This window comes from Malus domestica, chromosome 16 (assembly GCF_042453785.1).
Source record: "Malus domestica chromosome 16, GDT2T_hap1".
Classification (NCBI taxonomy): Eukaryota; Viridiplantae; Streptophyta; class Magnoliopsida; order Rosales; family Rosaceae; genus Malus; species Malus domestica.
The window spans coordinates 8,938,779-8,955,923 of NC_091676.1; the positions used below are offsets into that span (position 1 = coordinate 8,938,779).

General features: G+C 36.8%; 1 protein-coding gene across 1 annotated transcript; it reads right to left on the reverse strand.

Annotated features, from left to right (window-relative positions):
* Positions 1-12,938: 12,938 nt before the first annotated feature.
* LOC103416592 (bidirectional sugar transporter N3-like) lies at positions 12,939-15,788 on the reverse strand. Its single transcript, XM_008354830.4, has 6 exons — positions 15,428-15,788; positions 14,602-14,638; positions 14,256-14,466; positions 14,002-14,163; positions 13,662-13,781; positions 12,939-13,570 (listed from the first exon to the last, which is right to left on the reverse strand). The coding sequence occupies exons 1-6, from the start codon at positions 15,480-15,482 to the stop codon at positions 13,238-13,240; spliced, it is 918 nt and encodes a 305-aa protein (XP_008353052.3). The 5' UTR covers positions 15,483-15,788; the 3' UTR covers positions 12,939-13,237.
* Positions 15,789-17,145: the final 1,357 nt, after the last annotated feature.

Below are 17,145 nucleotides of genomic sequence, written 5' to 3' on the forward strand. Positions count from 1 at the left end.
AAATGTGCATAAGCATTAGAAATACTGCAGATTTTAATCAGTCAAATTTTGGGAAAAATCAAATCCTCGACATAGAACTACAACAAAGTTCACAAAGTGTTCATTGCAAAAACAGTAGAAAGGAGATTGAAAGAGTTAATTTGTTTGCAAAATTGAATGCTGATTTGTATTCGGGGATTGTACCATGAGCAAGATGAGAAAGATGAGAGAGGGAACTAGGGAGACAGAGGAGAAAGAGAGAGAAGATGACAAGATTGAGAGAAGCGGCAACCATCGATGGTACTAGAGTTCACGTTGTTGATCGGTAAAAGATGTAGGGGTGTACTTTATCAGCAATGCTATGATGGTTTTTTTGTTAATGGACATGAAAATACAATTCTATCCAACATTTAACAGATCTTTAATAGAAACTTTACTTCTTGGCTAAATTTATTAACGGTGTTGACCACAGGGGTTTAATTCCTAATTTTTTTACCACAAGGGTCATCACGCAAGTATCCTATGATCACGAGGATGATTAATCCATTTTGGCCAAAAAAAAAATTAAACAAAAAAATTACTCGTCAACAAAAAGGAAAAAAATTAACCCATCACTCTTGGAGCGACCACGACTAAATCTCAGGTTAAGTATGCATGGTGTGCCATCGGCTAGTCAAGCAAGAACACACGAGTAGGCGGCTAGTCTAAGTGAGTAGATCTTGGATCAAGTACGAGCAAACGCAGGTGAAGTTGATGATGGAAGCGGCGCCAAGACGTAGAAAGAAGGTCCATCGATTATTAGAGAAGGAAAGTCGAGATTTGTGACCAGGAAGTGAGATGCGGCGAGACCTCCTCGAAGAAGCCAAAGAAGAATCCAGAGAGAGAGATAAGGAAATAGGAAAAATTGGGGAAAATGTAAGTGACAGAGGTTTGGTTGGATTGGGAAAGGGACAGAGAGGAGAGAGGCAGGAGGATTGAGAGAGAGAGAAGGGAATTGAGAAGAGAGTGGGGCGTGAAGATTGAGGAGAGGAAGTGTAAAGGGACACGAAAATCTATTGGCTTTTTATATTAGCATTTAACGTAATGTTAAATGCACCCCATATTAAAATTTAATATTAAGTGTTTTATGTAACCTACTATGCAATGACAATTTCGACCTTATGAGGTTTAAAGAAAATAAGAAATTTCTAAACACATCCCAAATTACTTTTAACGTATTATTTATCTTCTTCAACTATCAAAACCCCTTTCACCCTCCACTCCATTGTTGAATAAAATTCTAACTATTGAAATTATAAACATGTTGATTGAGAAAAAAAATAACGAATAGAACATGATATCAATATTTCGGAAGCTTCACATGAGGTAAAATTTCATATTTGTCATTGTTTTAATTATTCAACGACATTGTTAATTATGTAAGCCTGCTTTTACTTTCCATACTACCCAATTTCATAGGAGGCCAGCAAAGTCTTTTCTGTTCTTATTCATCTTCTGTGGTTTACTTTTGTTCTAATAGGTTCCTCCCAGTTGCCATTTTTTAGCAAAAATCCTTTTTTGCTAGCAAAAGGCTTAAGAGACAGAGAAAATGAGATTAGCTGTGATGTTCCAATGAAACTCAATCTCACCAGACCGGATTGTAGACTTCTCTTTTTAGAGAATGTTAGGGTTTTAATCCTAAGACAATTTAATTATAAAAATTGAAAAATGAGTATTATAAGATTTGAAGAATGTGGTGTGTATGTGGAAAATATTAGATGTATGAGAATGTAGGGTGTAAGGGTATTATGAGAAAGTATATAGGGTGTATTAAGATAATTTTTAATTGAAAAATCAAATGTGGGGTATGTTGATGCACAAAATCAGTGAGGACTTTGGTACAACAGAAAGTGTTAAGTTTGTGACCTTCGCTAGATTGCTCCGGTCACTAGTGTAGATAAGTATGTAAATGGATAGGGACAGGGAAGCAAACACAAGATATACGTGGTTCACCCAGATTGGCTACGTCCACGGAGTAGAGGAGTTCTCATTAATTGTGAAGGGTTTACACAAGTACATAGGTTCAAGCTCTCCTTTTGTGAGTACTAGTGAATGATTTAGTACAAATGACATTATGAAATATTGTGAGAGAATGATCTCCTTTTATAGAAGAGAGTTTCTAGTTTCATTCTAACATTGACACGTGTCGTGTTGTGATTGGCTTCTGATGTTGACACGTGTCGCGCTATGATTGGCTTCTGATGTCAACACGTGTCGTGCTGTGATTGGCCTCCTGGTTTGAGGGAAACTCTTCTGGGTCCTTGATGGTATAACGTTGACCGGTGCTCAGTAGTTTTAGGATTGGTCAAGTATGGTACAAACAGGATATATTAAATATGTAGGGTTTAATCAACAATATGTGGAGTGTTAATAGAATAAGCCAATCTATTTTTTCTTTAAATATATTAAACTAGAGGGCACGAAAACATTAATAAGGTCTTTGTAAATTAATAAAAAAAATTTATTTCCGACATTGAAGGACACATGTAAGCTAGATGAACACCAAAAGCACAAAGGTCATGTTTTTCAGTGCCCAATAATGTGTTTGTGTCCATTTTTGTTTGCATTGGGCACAATACGTGGTGCCCATTATTGGATGAGAACTGTTTTGCTTTTTTGGTGTTTAAAGGGACACAAACTCTTCATATGTACCCAAAGGTCATTTTTCTTGTAGTGGAATCTTTATTTTAATATTTTATTTAGTTTTCCAGATTTGTTGGAGGACCTACTTTAGATAGGATTTGAATTGATCTAGTATTTATAGACTAGTTTAGCCTTAGGGTTTCTCACAAACGGCTTTTCTTGGGAAAACTCGGTTTTGAGAACTTGACAATTTGTACTTCATTCTACAAGGGTGTTTTTCCTAACTTTTCATGTTAATATTTTGATATTCAATTATGACTATGCATAAATAATTTTCTTTTACCACGGCGAGGCCACGACCCTTAAAATGGATATGTAATTTCTTTTCAATTGACTTATGATGTTATGCGTACTTGCTTTAAATTGGCAATCACTGATTTTAAGTTATCCATGTCTTAACGCTTAGCTACCATTAGGATGTTTAGACAAGTACCTGTATGTAATTTTTGTTGGAATATAACCCTGAATTTGGTTAAAGCTTCTTGTCGGTGGGAATTATAAGTCACTTAAGGTGAATATCATGCTCTTAAGGGTTACATTGTTTATACATTCCAGGTTATTCAATTAGAATTTGATTTTAAAGAATTTGATAAAGTTGAGGAATTAGAGGGAATTGGAGAGATTTCGTAGTGTATTTTAAACATCCACAAATCTCACATCTTCCCATGAGATTTCGAGGGAATTGAATCAAAATTTTATATGAAATCTCTACAAATCAATTAAACTCCATAAAAATCCATAGATTTATAAATCCATTAAAGTCTCTCAAATTCTCAATTGCATACACCTCTCTTAGTCTTGCATGTTTATATTTGATCTGAATATCACAGACGGATTGCATTTTAGATATACGTTCTAGCTTGAATATCATGAGTAGAATATGTGATGAGTCGATATTATGCTATATATATTTTACCCTATTCTTAGTTATAATTTATTGTTTCTTTTGGTAGAAGTTTGATACTTTGAAGTATTTTCAATGTAGAACACTCGACATCCTCTTGAGTAAAAAGTATTCAATCAGACAGATTTTAGATTAATTCCAATTGGAACATGTTCGTGAGTCTTTCAAGATGATTGTGTCAAAATTCGAATTTTTTCTACTAGTATGCACTAGGAAAATCTAACCTTCAAAGCTGGTATGTGTTAACTCAGAAAACTATGGCAAAGCCTTAGCGCTTCTTAGTCTTAATTCTCTAAAACTGATTGTTATAAATTTGTTTTCTTATTTTCATTATTGTTGGTATCAATACTTTTACTTATTTGCACTTATTAATTTTGTTGATGTACAAAACTGGAGGGGTCTTGGAACAACGTAAATCTGACCGTGAATTTGCAAGAAAGTACATAACACAAGATGTATCGTGGTTCACCCCAATGTTTGTGCTACGTCCACACTGATGTTGATTGTATTTCTCTCTAACTGTATGTATGGGTTACAAGGGTGATGGGGAGTCCCCCCCAGAGAAAGAGAGAGTTTGAGAGCAGGGACTGTGGTAAGATAAGATGTGAGGGTGAGAACTCTGTATGTGAGGATGAGCTTGAGGTTTATGAGGGTGAGGAGACCCTTTTATAGAATAAGGGCTCCTCACTTATTACATATTTGCCCTTCCATTTATTACATAATTACATTTGAGTCTTCCGAGTATTTATACGAGGCCTAAATACGGAGGCCCTAAGTATGGTACAAACAGTAGTCCCCCAAGTCTTCAGTCAAGGGAGTCTTTTGGCTAGAGACTTGAAATTTAGTCCATGTGTGGGCCGAAGTAACTAGATGTCGTCTTGAACCGATACTTGATATGAGGCGGTGCTCAAAGTGAAATGATGCTCAACTAGAAGTAGCACATGTTGCGATCGGTTTGTGGCTTATGTTGCCTTAATTGGCTCGGCTTGTGGCGTTTGAAGATGAAGGAGTCCCTTTTATGGAATAAGGGCTCGCTCCTCAATACATAAATGATGGGCTAGAGTTGATGCTCGTGGCGAGACGGTTGCTCAGTAGGCGGCGATGCTCTCTAATGATGGTGAGGGAGTCCCTTTTATAGAATAAGGGCTCGCTCCTCAATACATAAGTGATGGGCTAAGATTTGATGCTCACGGCGAGGCGGTTGCTCAGCCGGCGGTGATGCTCTCTAATGAAGGTGAGGGAGTCCCTTTTATAAAATAAGGGCTCGCTCCTCAGTACTTGAATAATGGGTTATGAATGATGCTCGCGGTGAGGTGGTTGCTCAGCTGGTGACGATGCTCTCTAATGAAGGTGAGGGAGTCCCTTTTATAGAATAAGGGCTCGCTCCTCAGTACATGAATAATGTGTGCTCTATAATGAAAGTGAGGGAGTCCCTTTTATAGAATAAGGGCTCGCTCCTCAGTACATAAATGATGGGCTAAGTCCCCCAAGTATTTTTCATGATGCCTAATATATGGTACATATTGTAGTCCCCCAAGTCTTCAGTCAATAAAGTTTATTGGCTGGAGACTTCAAATTGAATCCATGTATGGGCCGAAATGGCGGTTGTTCGAAAGCGGTATTTGTATACCCTGCACTGAAGCTTTGTAGGTGAAGCTTTGCAAGTGAAGCTTTGAAGCTGGAGCTTTTTGTGAATGAAGCTTTTGAAGTTGGAGCTCTCGAAGCTGGAGCTCTGTAAATGAAGCTTTCGAAGCTGATTGACATGAATGATGCTCATGGATGTTGACATGAGTGATGCTTATGAATGTTGACATGAATGATGGTCATGAATGTTTATGTATGATTGACATGAGTGATGCTTATGAATGTTTATGTATGATTGACATGAGTGATGCTCATGTATAATTTTTGGAGTACTGGATGTTCTTTTGATCACCTAGTTAGTGATAATAGTGGCAGGCTGGTGAATAATTTTGGAGTACTTGATGTACTTGTGATCACCTGGTTGGTGATAATAGCGGCAGGCTGCCGAATAATTTTGGAGTACTGGGCATACTTTTGATCACCTAGTTGGTGATAATAGCGGCAAGGTGCTGAATAATTTTGGAGTACTGGGCGTACTTTTGATCACCTGGTTGGTGATAATAGCGGTAGGCTGCCGAATAATTTTTTGTAGTACTGGACGTACTTTTGATCACCTGGTTGATGATAATAGAGGGTCTGACTCTTTTGGGCATATGGGCCCTTGCCCTCCACATAACAATCCAGCCCATTATTTTGGACTTGCCGATTTTTTTATTTTTTATTTTTTATTACCCTCTGATGGGGTTTTACAGATGTCTCCGAAATATAAGAAAAATAAATTACATCATTCAAAAATAAATCTGACCCTCTGCTCAATGGGTCACGCCCATAATTCCCTTTTCTGCATGTCATCACCACCGCAATTCTGTCTGCTTTTTTTTATCTTCTTTTGCTTTCTGTTTTTCTTTCTGCCTTCTGCTTTGGATATGTCACTTGATGACATGATTAAGGGCAATATTCCTTTCTCTTTACTTTTATTTCTTTTGGCGGATGGCAGACAAGAGGAATAATAATAGGATTGTTATTAAGAAAGCTTATCTTCTTCCTCTCTACTGTCGGTCTGGTATTCTTGTTCCAGTTTACAACCTTTTCAGTTCCGGAGTAGTCATCTCTGTGTTTTATCTCCAATATGGGTTATCTCCAATGATGCAGTACAACTTACCCAAGAGCACCTTCTGATCTGACAAACTTAGGAAGTCCATCTGACAAACCTCTAGCAAATCCAAGCTGAGTTTGCACAGGACCTTGACTGCCTCAAAGGGGCAAAGAGCAACATCGGCAATGACCTCAGCAGATGCAGAACCAGCAAGGTAGATCAATGTCTTGTATTAGGTAGCAAACTCTGGTCCAGCAAGGTCAGAATAGTACTTCTTGAAAAATTTATAGAATCCAAACTTGCGGGCACCCTGAGCAGCTTCATGAAACACATCGACATCATCTTTATTCGAATTTGGCCATATCTTCTTCTCTTACATTTCAATATGAATTCATTTTTTAACTGTTCTCACGGTGGAGTAACAGAAAAAACGCATCAGAACTAGAGCAACTTGAGCAGAGGCACAATGATACAGCTCACCGAAGAAGGTGGCAGGGATTTGGTGGATTCAGCGGTGTCCAAGAACCCTTGCAAGTTCCTGTCACAAGCTTCGTTGTCGTCGGCGTACTCCAAAGCGTAAACCAGCATCCCTCTCAACCCCGCCTCGTTCAGCTCTATCACCAACTTTCCGGCGGCGACAGTGTCCTCGCCGGTGCAAAAGTGGTCATAAATCGTTGACTATATCAACCCCAAGATCACGTCTTTGATCAACGGAGTCTGCATGAGCCTGGAATGCATGACCCACATCCCAACATCCACCATCAGCTCCACCGCCACCATGTGGAGGTTCAGCGCTGCGTTCAATAGCCGCGACGTGGAGACCGACGCAAAGAGCTTGTCCGCGTCATCAAAGCTGGAAACTTAACATTTCATACTGTATGCGTTGGTGGTGGTGGTAGTGAGGTGTGGTGCTTTTTCGGCGTGGCCAATTGGCTGGGTGATGGCAGATATGGTGGTGAATGAGGCATAGTTAAGCGGCCTGATAGTTTTCAGGACTTTTGATGCCGCTGGGATCACACGGTTTGCCATTCAACGGTGGGTGGCTTAAGTAACTCTATAGCTCTCTGTTTCTAATCCTTATCCTCTCTCTTGAAATTTGCTGCTGATGTGTTGGGTCGGTGGTGGTGTTTGGAGATTTGAAACGGGTTTTGCAGATTCACAGTGGTGAGATGAAAAAAAATGAAAGAGAATCGACATAGCTTTTCGTGTCGTTTCCCACAAACGGCGCCAAATGTTGATGCACAAAACCGGAGGAGTCTTGGAACAACGTAAATCCGACCGTGAATCTACAAGAAAGTAAATAACACAAGATGTATCGTGGTTCACCCCAATGTTTGGGCTACGTCCACACTGATGTTGCTTGTATTTCTCTCTAACTGTATGTATGGGTTACAAGGGTGAGGGGGAGTCCCCCAGAAAAAGAGAGAGTTTGAGAGCAGGGACTGTGGTAAGAATGAGATGTGAGGGTGAGAGCTCTGTATGTGAGGATGAACTTGAGGTTTGTGAGGGTGAGGATGCCCTTTTATAGAATAAGGGCTCCTCACTTATTACATATTTGCCCCTTTATTTATTACATAATTACATTTGAGTCCCCCAAGTATTTATACGAGGCCTAAATACGAAGGCCCTAAGTATGGTATAAACAAATTTAACTGAAAATATAACTTTAGCCCCTGAAATTTAATTTTCTCCACATAAAACGCATCATAAGTTTTTTTCCTCAAATAAAACGCATTGATTAGATTCTACATTAGTAAATTCATTAATTATATTTGACTTTATACATTTAAAATTTTTCGATGCCCAAAATACCCCTATTTGAATGTTTAATGTACACAATTAGTTCCATATATACAAATTGTAAAGGAGAATTAATGATTTTATGATAATAAAAAATAATAAATTTATTGCCTAATATAGAATAACAACAAAACATGCCTAATATATGTAATAATACATGCTTAGTTAAGTCAACAAATTATATTTTACATATAAATGTAGGTAAATTATTTCACACACATATATATAACAAACCAAAAAAAAAAATGCCTGGTTTATGTAAAAATTCATGCAAAATAACTTACCTACAAAAAATGTTATTTGATTCAGTGCACCTACTATTCGAATTTTAAAATGTTAGATTGCTTAAAAAAAAGCAAAATAATTTCCCCACTATATATTTTACAAATAAATGTTGGTAAATTATTTCACACACATATATATAACAAAAAAAAAAGCCTGTTATACGTAAAAATTCATGCAAAATAATTTACCTACAAAAAAATTTATTTGATTTAGTGCACCTTCTATTCGAATTTTAAAATGTTAGATTGCTTAAAAAAAAGCAAAATAATTTCCCCACTATATGTAAAATGTATGTAAAATAATTTACCTACATAATAAAGCAAACCCAATGTATGTAAAATACATGCAAAATAATGTACCTACATAAAAAAATTATTATTTTATTCAATACTATTTTACCTATTATTATGTAAGCCTTATATGTATATTCTCATCTCTACCTAGCACGAGGCATTTTGGGAGCTCACTGGCTTTGGGTTCCATCGGAACTCCGAAATTAAGCGAGTTTGGGCAAGAGCATTCCCAGGATGGATGACCCACTGGAATTTCTCGTGTGAGTTCCCAGAAAGAAAACCGTGAGGGCCTGGTCGGGCCCCAAAACGGACACTATTTTGCTACGGTGGAGTCAAGCTCGGGATGTGGTGGGGGCCCGGGCCGGGATGTGACACAAAATATATGGTATTTGCCCATCATAAATTTGCATATAGGTAGATTAATTAGTATAATATGTTTGATCATATATGTAGTACTATGCATACATACATATTGAGCTAATGGTAGTACTATATACATTTGAACATATATATGTATATATATGTGTGTGTTAGGGGTAATAATATGCAATAAATTATGTGTTCATTGTAATTAAGGTGAGTAATAATATTTATTGATTTGTTTTGAATATTGTGGTACAATTGTAAATATTTTGTATTAATAGGTCAATTACTTTCCTACATGGCAATCACTTTTAAATTTGGGTTCTATTTGGATGTTTATAATTAGGTGGGTTTTTATATAGGAAATAAGAGTTGAAGGGTCTATATCTAAGGAACCCTTAATTTAATTCACAAATTCAAACTTTCTTAAATCTTGTATTTAATAGTTAATAAAGAATTGTTTTTCAGAACAAGTTTTTCATATAAGTCATTGAAGAGAATGACCTTACTTGAGTCGCTTATACTATAATTGCCTTGTTCTCTTCCAAGTATTTCTATGTTATTTTAACCTAATTATGCAGGTGGTAAAAATCTTATCACTTGAGTTCTTATGGTTGTTTTTGCTTTTGTGTTGATTTATCTTCTTTACGGTTGGTTTTGGTGCGTTGTCATCATAGTCTATGATAACAAGCTCTTAATAAAAATTCAGCGAGGTAAGAAGTTAATGAGACTAATTTATAATTTCCCTATTACATAATAAGGTTTACATCGATTTAATATAATTCATATTGAAGAAAAATATACTTTCTAACTCTTCATTTAAATTTCTCCATAGTTATAAGACAATCATATTCACATCTCTCTCATATTGATCAACATAACTGTAGTCTGCTTATTAAAGCATGGTTTTGGTATAGTGAATCATACCTGACACACCCCGATCCCGATGTCCTCGGGACATCGAGATGGTCACGTGTTGACCGACACCTGAAGGGTGATGAACGCCATTTAAAATATGCAATTGCTGATGAACATGCTAAACATGCACATAAATATTAGAATTAATCATGCAATAGGGATGAATAACACAATACTAAAGTTCAACTGCTAACAATTTAACATTAAGATAATGCATGACATGTTCAGAGCATACATCTAATACAGAGTACAAGTGGAAATTTAAGATAGAAAAGTGCTATTACAATAGATGTCGAAGCAGACAGAATATAGCTAGATATCACTGGTAGGGGAATGCCTTGTAGCTCAGATTGAAATCCTCGTTCCTAGGTCCTGAAAGGGGCGCAAAACAAACATGAGTGGACTAAGTTGATATATATATACTAAAACAATTATCAACGTACTAACCCCCATATTTTATGAAAACACACACACACACACACACACACACACATATATATACATATCATGATAAACGTATGTTTTCTGAAACCTAGCATGTCGTGCAATGTCTCAGACCATAACTTGCATATATAATAATCACTAGTGAATGTCTGATAACCCCCAAGCCCCATGTTGGCTCCCCGTCCCTGTGCAAACAGCCAGAGGAAAATTATCCCCAGGCCTCGTGCCAACTCCCCGTCCCTATGCTAATAGACAAAGGAAAAAAACTTTAGGCCCTATGCCAACACCATAACTGTCGCCCGGGACTGACCGGAATCTATCCATTGTCCCGTAACGGAATAGGGACCACTAGGTAAGTACAAAACCATTGAACATACATATATTTGAAAAACAACTTCATAGTATAAAGTCATCCATCATCTATACTATAAAAAGGTGTTTTAAACATGTTCTAAATATCATATCGTCATCCATCAGATATTCTATAAGAACACGGGTTATAGGAAAAATAGTAATAATTCAAAATAGCCTCAGTAAACATGTTATCTCACAAAACGTTTCATAAAACATAATCATCAAATCATGTTTTTCATGTATGCATTTCTACTATTAAAACATGCATTTTTAATAGGGGTCCACTCATAGATACTTAGCCGTTGAAGAGCCACGCAAACTAGCAAAGACGAAAACGCTACAAACATTTACCCCTAAGCACATAAAGGGTCCAATTAACAAAACTCTATTATAACAATTGAATTTGGGAAAACGAACATCGGAAACGGATTCAAGACATCGAATTACCCTAAGAAGGGTCCTAGTTAAATTTTCGAAAAGTTAACAGGGAAATATTCTAAGAATATTCTAGGAATATTCTAGGAATATTCCGTCTGATGGGCTGGAGGCTTTGAGCCAAATGGCCATTGGGCTTGTTAGATCCCACATCATCCAGGGAAATGGATCCTTTATACCTTATATATACATACCCACCTCCATATAGCACGAGGCCTTTTGGAAGCTCCGTAGGAACTCCGAATTTAAGCGAGAAAGGGGTCAGAGCATTCCCATGATGGGTGACCCACTGAGAAGTTCTGCTCGAGTGAGTTCCCAGAAACAAAACCGTGAGGACGTGGTCAAGGCCCAAAGTGGACAATATCGTGCTATGGCGGAGTCAAATTTGGGATGTGGTGGAGCCCGGGTCGGGATGTGACAATTTTGTATCAGAGTCAATCCCTGGCCGAAAGTGTGCCAACGAGGACGTCGGGCCCCTAAAGGGGTTAGATTGTTAGATCCCACATCGCCCAGGGGAGTAGATCCTCTATGCCTTATATGTACATACCCACCTCCATATAGCACAAGGCATTTTGGGAGTTCACTGGCTTCGGAGTTTTTGGGAGCTCACTGGCTTCGAATTCCGTAGGAACTCCGAAGTTAAGCAAGAAAGGGGCCATAGCATTCCCAGGATGGGTGACCCACTGGGAAGTTCTGCTCGCATGAGTTCCCAGAAACAAAACCGTAAGGGCGTGGTTGGGGTCCAAATCAGATAATATCGTGCTACGGCGGAGTCCAGCCCGGATCGGGATGTGACAATACCGTAACCAATATCCTACATAGGAGTAGCCTACTTGCTTATTACATATCAATTATTGTGTGACAAGCTGGCAATTGATACATCATCTACTGCATAATTTGATAATAATGTTCTAAAAATGTGAACCGTAGAGCATGGTTTATGTTGTCCTATGATGTTTGACATCCTCACTCTGCCGATCTATGCACTAAATTTCAAACTTAATATCAATCTTAACGCGTAAGCAACAAAGTTTCGTGCCAATCCGCAGGATATTCAGAAATATATGTGCACCCTCACAACCCGTGAGATAATTGTGTCAAAGACCTTCACGCAAACTCCACCATTGGCTTCTCGTACTGCAATCTGGCACTCTCATATCTCAACTTTGAGCCCAATTATTTCGATCTATTGCGGCAATCAATTAATTAGGTAAATATGAAATTAACATTAAGAAATATGAGAAACTTTTTATGTCTATTGGGAACATTGTCATGTCAAGATTTTAGAATCGGTTTATGATCATTCTTAATTACACTGATATTATCTCAACCTAAACATTTATATCTTAAACAGTTACATATCTAACAATATTAGGTTTTATCATAAAGGCATTGATGCAATTAAAAGTGGAATCATTCGATATAATTTGTAATATATTCTATGAAGTTTTCAATGTGGAACTCTATTATCCAACACTCGCCCATCGTCTGAGTCAGGATTTCATATTTGAGCTAGTGACCAACTACTAATCGCCTTGTTGGATTTTATTTTTTTTCACAAAAAATCTTCATGCAATTAGAAGTTGAATCATTCAATTAAGTTGTAATTTATTTTGTGATTTTTGACATGTGAGACTCTGTATATTCTTAACACTTGACTATTCCAAGTATTATAATATGATCAGTGGACTTGATATATGTTTCACTTTTAAGATTACTAATATAAATAAATATACGTGTAATAATTTGTGTGAAACAGTGTTTCAAATAAACCCAAATATTACCAGGGAAATAAAGGACATAAACTAAGCATACGTCAATTGATATTAATATTGAGTAGTATTCAAAGCCAAGCGCAGATAGATGTAGCTTTCCAGCTCACAATTACTTTACATCGCTGAGAACCGCCAGAGTCCCCACGCATGGAACTGCCATTCAATAATTAATTAAGAGACAATTAACCAAAAAACATAATATAACAAGATCAGATCACATCTTGGCGTGATAAAGCGTCTGCTGCTGCTACACATCAAACGGCGCTCGATTGATCGTAGTTTTTTTCTTTCCGAGAAGTACGATCTACATACGACTTTGCCAGCATCACACTGCATATGATGTTTCGTTAGGTTGAAGCTCGACGGAAGCATTTTCCACATGACGATGATCATCCGTTTGTTCATGCTCCTTTGCGTCTCTAACGGCGGCGTTATTATTAACGTCGGTGTCATTGTTGCGATTGTTCGGTTGATCATCCACCGGATGAACCTCGGAAGCTGCTAATGTGGCTATGATCACAATGTTTTTCACGTCCTCATGTATAGCACCCGGTAGCTTTTTCTCATGATCGTCTATTATCACCTGTTCTCGGTTTCGGTATATCCCATACAGCAGCATCTGAAGCAGCCCCAACACAAAACCCAGAAAGTTTGGAATCTACAAGTGACAAATTAATTGTGGTTAATACTGTTATTATATAGGGATGATTGATTTGAAAAAGGATTTAATTTAGTGTAAGTATACTTACTGCTACACATATGTCCTTGAGGAGATATCCATATGCAAACCAGATAACGGCACTCAATGTGAGGAAAAATGACAAGCCAAATGGCATAAATTCGACACTTCTTGTTCGGATAACCTGTGCCTGCAATACAAATAATTAATTGAACGAATATGTAGTTATAGATATGCGCTAGGGATGCAAGTAAAATTAATTAAAATTTGTTACGGTTCATTTTGCACCTAAATTTAGTATTTTATTATCTTAATACACTTAAAAAATAAATATAAAATAATAAACTGAGAATGTGAAGAAAAAGAACACTAACAAATAATAGGGTCATGTGTACGATCGACTCACTTACCACAATGCTTAAGGGCGCAACAAAAACACTGGTAGAAATGGCAACATTAATCCATCCAAGAATTGGGACCCGGTATGCACTCCCCACTAGAAAGTGAGAAACGACAAGGATCATGGTGAAAAGTCCCACGTTCATAATACCAAATAGTTTCACTGTCAACTTCTGCACTCAGTAAATTTATGGAATTAGAATATAAATATATTTATATGTATATATAGAGAGAAAAAGAAATATTAAACATGAAACATACGAACCCTAGCTTCCTTTGGTGCATAAACAATGAACATGACGATGTAGATGATCTCTACAAAACTTCCGAATGAGTTAATGGTGATGAGCATCATAGCATTCTTTTTTACCAACGCATAGTAGAGCCAAAGCATGGAACTGAACAATGCTACCAGATATGGCACCGAGTGAAATCCTTCTGTTGATTTTTTCCTGTAAATTCGATAAAATGTCGGCCTGCATTTAATAATTAACAAGTTGGTTATATGTCTCTCGATACACACACACACACACACACATATATATATACACACAATATATATATATATATATATTCCTTTTATATAAAAAAAAAATGTATGTATCACTTACACTGGGGATAAGTAAACCATGGTCGAGATTAGATTTCCTGGCATCATTAAAAGAAATAATATTAGTAGTGGTCATTCAGATGGAATTTCTTAACTACCAAAAACTTTTAATTAAAATAAATAGCACTTTCATTCTCCATATATTTATTAGTGCGTAACATAATTTATAGTGGTGAGGAAGGTTGATCATCAAAGATCACACTGATTTACAATGTTACTTAACATAAAAACTTACCTACAAATTAACAAGTAAAAATCGGACAACTAATCTTTGAATAGTGTACATACAAAGAAAATTTATTATCGTATGGTTTGTAAATATATGTATTTAGCTAGGCTTTTCTGTAAAGAAAAAGTGGTCATTTCAGGCGATTCACAAACGGATCCGAAAAAGAATATGGCCCAGATGATGACCAAGATTACGTAACAAATGCGACCAACTAGGTTTTAAAGGTGTCATAACTGAGAGAAGAATATGACAATAATAAACAAGATCACGTATGTGGCACTAAACAAATACATATGATCGAGCACCCAAAATGACACTACATGTATGATGTATCGTGTTTGTTCTGCTCTTTCATTTGGTACACCTAGCTAGCTAGTTCCCATCACAATAACTCACCTGCTTCAAATAAAAAATTTCATGGAAACAGCTAGTATTTAACAAGCCACTCGCAGTTAATTTAGTGGTAAGGATGAATAGGGTGATCGGTAGATGTATGTTAAGTACAGAGTTCAAAACTCTCTAATGTAACAAAATTTTAAAATAAAATAAAATAAAACTCAATGAGTAATGTACACCTACATATGCATCTTTTGTTTACCTAGAATTCCAAATGTAAATGCCAAAGGATGGTGACTGTCTGCTACTATAGCCATAATCTCTCTAGATCTGTAAACCCTAACTAAGAAAACTCAAACTGATAATCTCTCTCTCTCTCTCTCTCTCTCTCTCTCTCTCTCACACACACACACACACACAATGGAAATTAAGAGGGTGATATTTATGTAGAAGAAGCTAAGGAGGAGGACTCAGTTGTTGATGAGAAACCCTAGAGCTCTCTCTATCTCTTCCTCTCAACTTATCATGCAGAGAAAATTAAAGGACTACTAGCCGAGGATGGTCGATGGGTTTACGCGCAGCTCGTTAATTTATATACACAAAGTGAGAGAAAAAGAATTAGGGTGTGCGTATTGAACTCATTCATGTTGCATGACAGATGGAGGATTGGTAGGTTGTGTACCATAAACTCATTCACTGAACCACAAATTCAAGTCCCACGTGCCCCACCATCGCGTGCCCGTTACCTCCATCCAACGGCAATAAAAAAAAATGCTAGAGCATTCACCATACTTCTTGACACTACTTTGGATAGGAATTAGGATAACCCCTAAATCATCACCATAATTAATCAAATAATTAATCTCACCATAAAACGAATTAGGAAGAGTTATAGCTTAGTTATGGTTAATCGGCACTAATTTACCAAATGTTTTATGAGTTTTTCTAATAAAAAATAGATTTCACGCTCCTTATAAAAACGAGTGTCTTCTTCCTACTAAAATATGAGTATGATTTTTTACGTTACTCTTCTCGCAACGCAAAGCTGTCCTGATGATAGTAGAGCCCGATTCACGTGATTTCTCTATCTCTAATTCCAAGCACTATGCATGCTTTATGGCCATTGGCGCTTTGAGCCGTTTCTCTCCATCTTCAAAAGCCCTAAATGAAACACACATTACCGCGTCAGCTCTAGTTGTAACTTGTAAATTCTCGCAAGTCAAACAGATAAGAAATTAATTTGCATGTGTACGCTGAGCACTTGCCACAAAGTGTAGTATTTGACGTGTTACATAAGAGTATATGATAATATTGATATGGTTAAATTTAAAAAATAAATACACATGTTATAATTTTAATAAAATAATAATATGACATGCGGTATCATACGTACAACGAACAAAATCTTCATGCCTAACACACAAGTATTCACATTCGCAAAATTTATGTTCCATGCCGTTGAATATTTGTTTGGTAGTGCTCAACTGTTCATGCAATATTTACAGGGTTTCGTGTGCATCGGGGGATCATCTCACTGACTTTTTTCGTCTTCAAGTAATCAAATTTAATAAGGGATGTGCTATCCACACCTTTCATTTTATTTTCATATTTTTTTTGATGATTTATCTTCATTGATATTTTTCAATTCATCTGAAAATTAAAAAAGTATTTAAGAAGTAAAATAAGATGTGTGAATATCACATCTCATTCCTTAATCCAAGCAGCCAGGCCAGCTTTTTTTCATATTTTTTGCGGTTATGAGATGGAAGAGGGAGGGAGGTATTAAGTTCGGACAAAAGAATTTAATTAAATATGAGCCACAAGACAATCATGATGTGTTGTTCGTTCTTGTCTCTATTATTGGTTGGGATTCAAGAATGCCAGGTGGATACAATGGGAGCCCTTGGACGGATTGCCATGTACATGGCAATTTCCAACAACGTTCATTATATGTGATTTGATTGCCATCTTTTCTTTTTT

Bases quoted from the DNA above. Each gene is read 5' to 3' on its own strand.
- LOC103416592 (XM_008354830.4), bottom strand. From the start codon at position 15,482: ATGGCTATAGTAGCAGACAGTCACCATCCTTTGGCATTTACATTTGGA. The intron at 14,639-15,427 runs GTAAACAAAAGA...TAATGATGCCAG, and splicing joins ATTTACATTTGGAATTCTAG to GAAATCTAATCTCGACCATG. The intron at 14,467-14,601 runs GTAAGTGATACA...TATTAAATGCAG, and splicing joins ATGGTTTACTTATCCCCAGT to GCCGACATTTTATCGAATTT.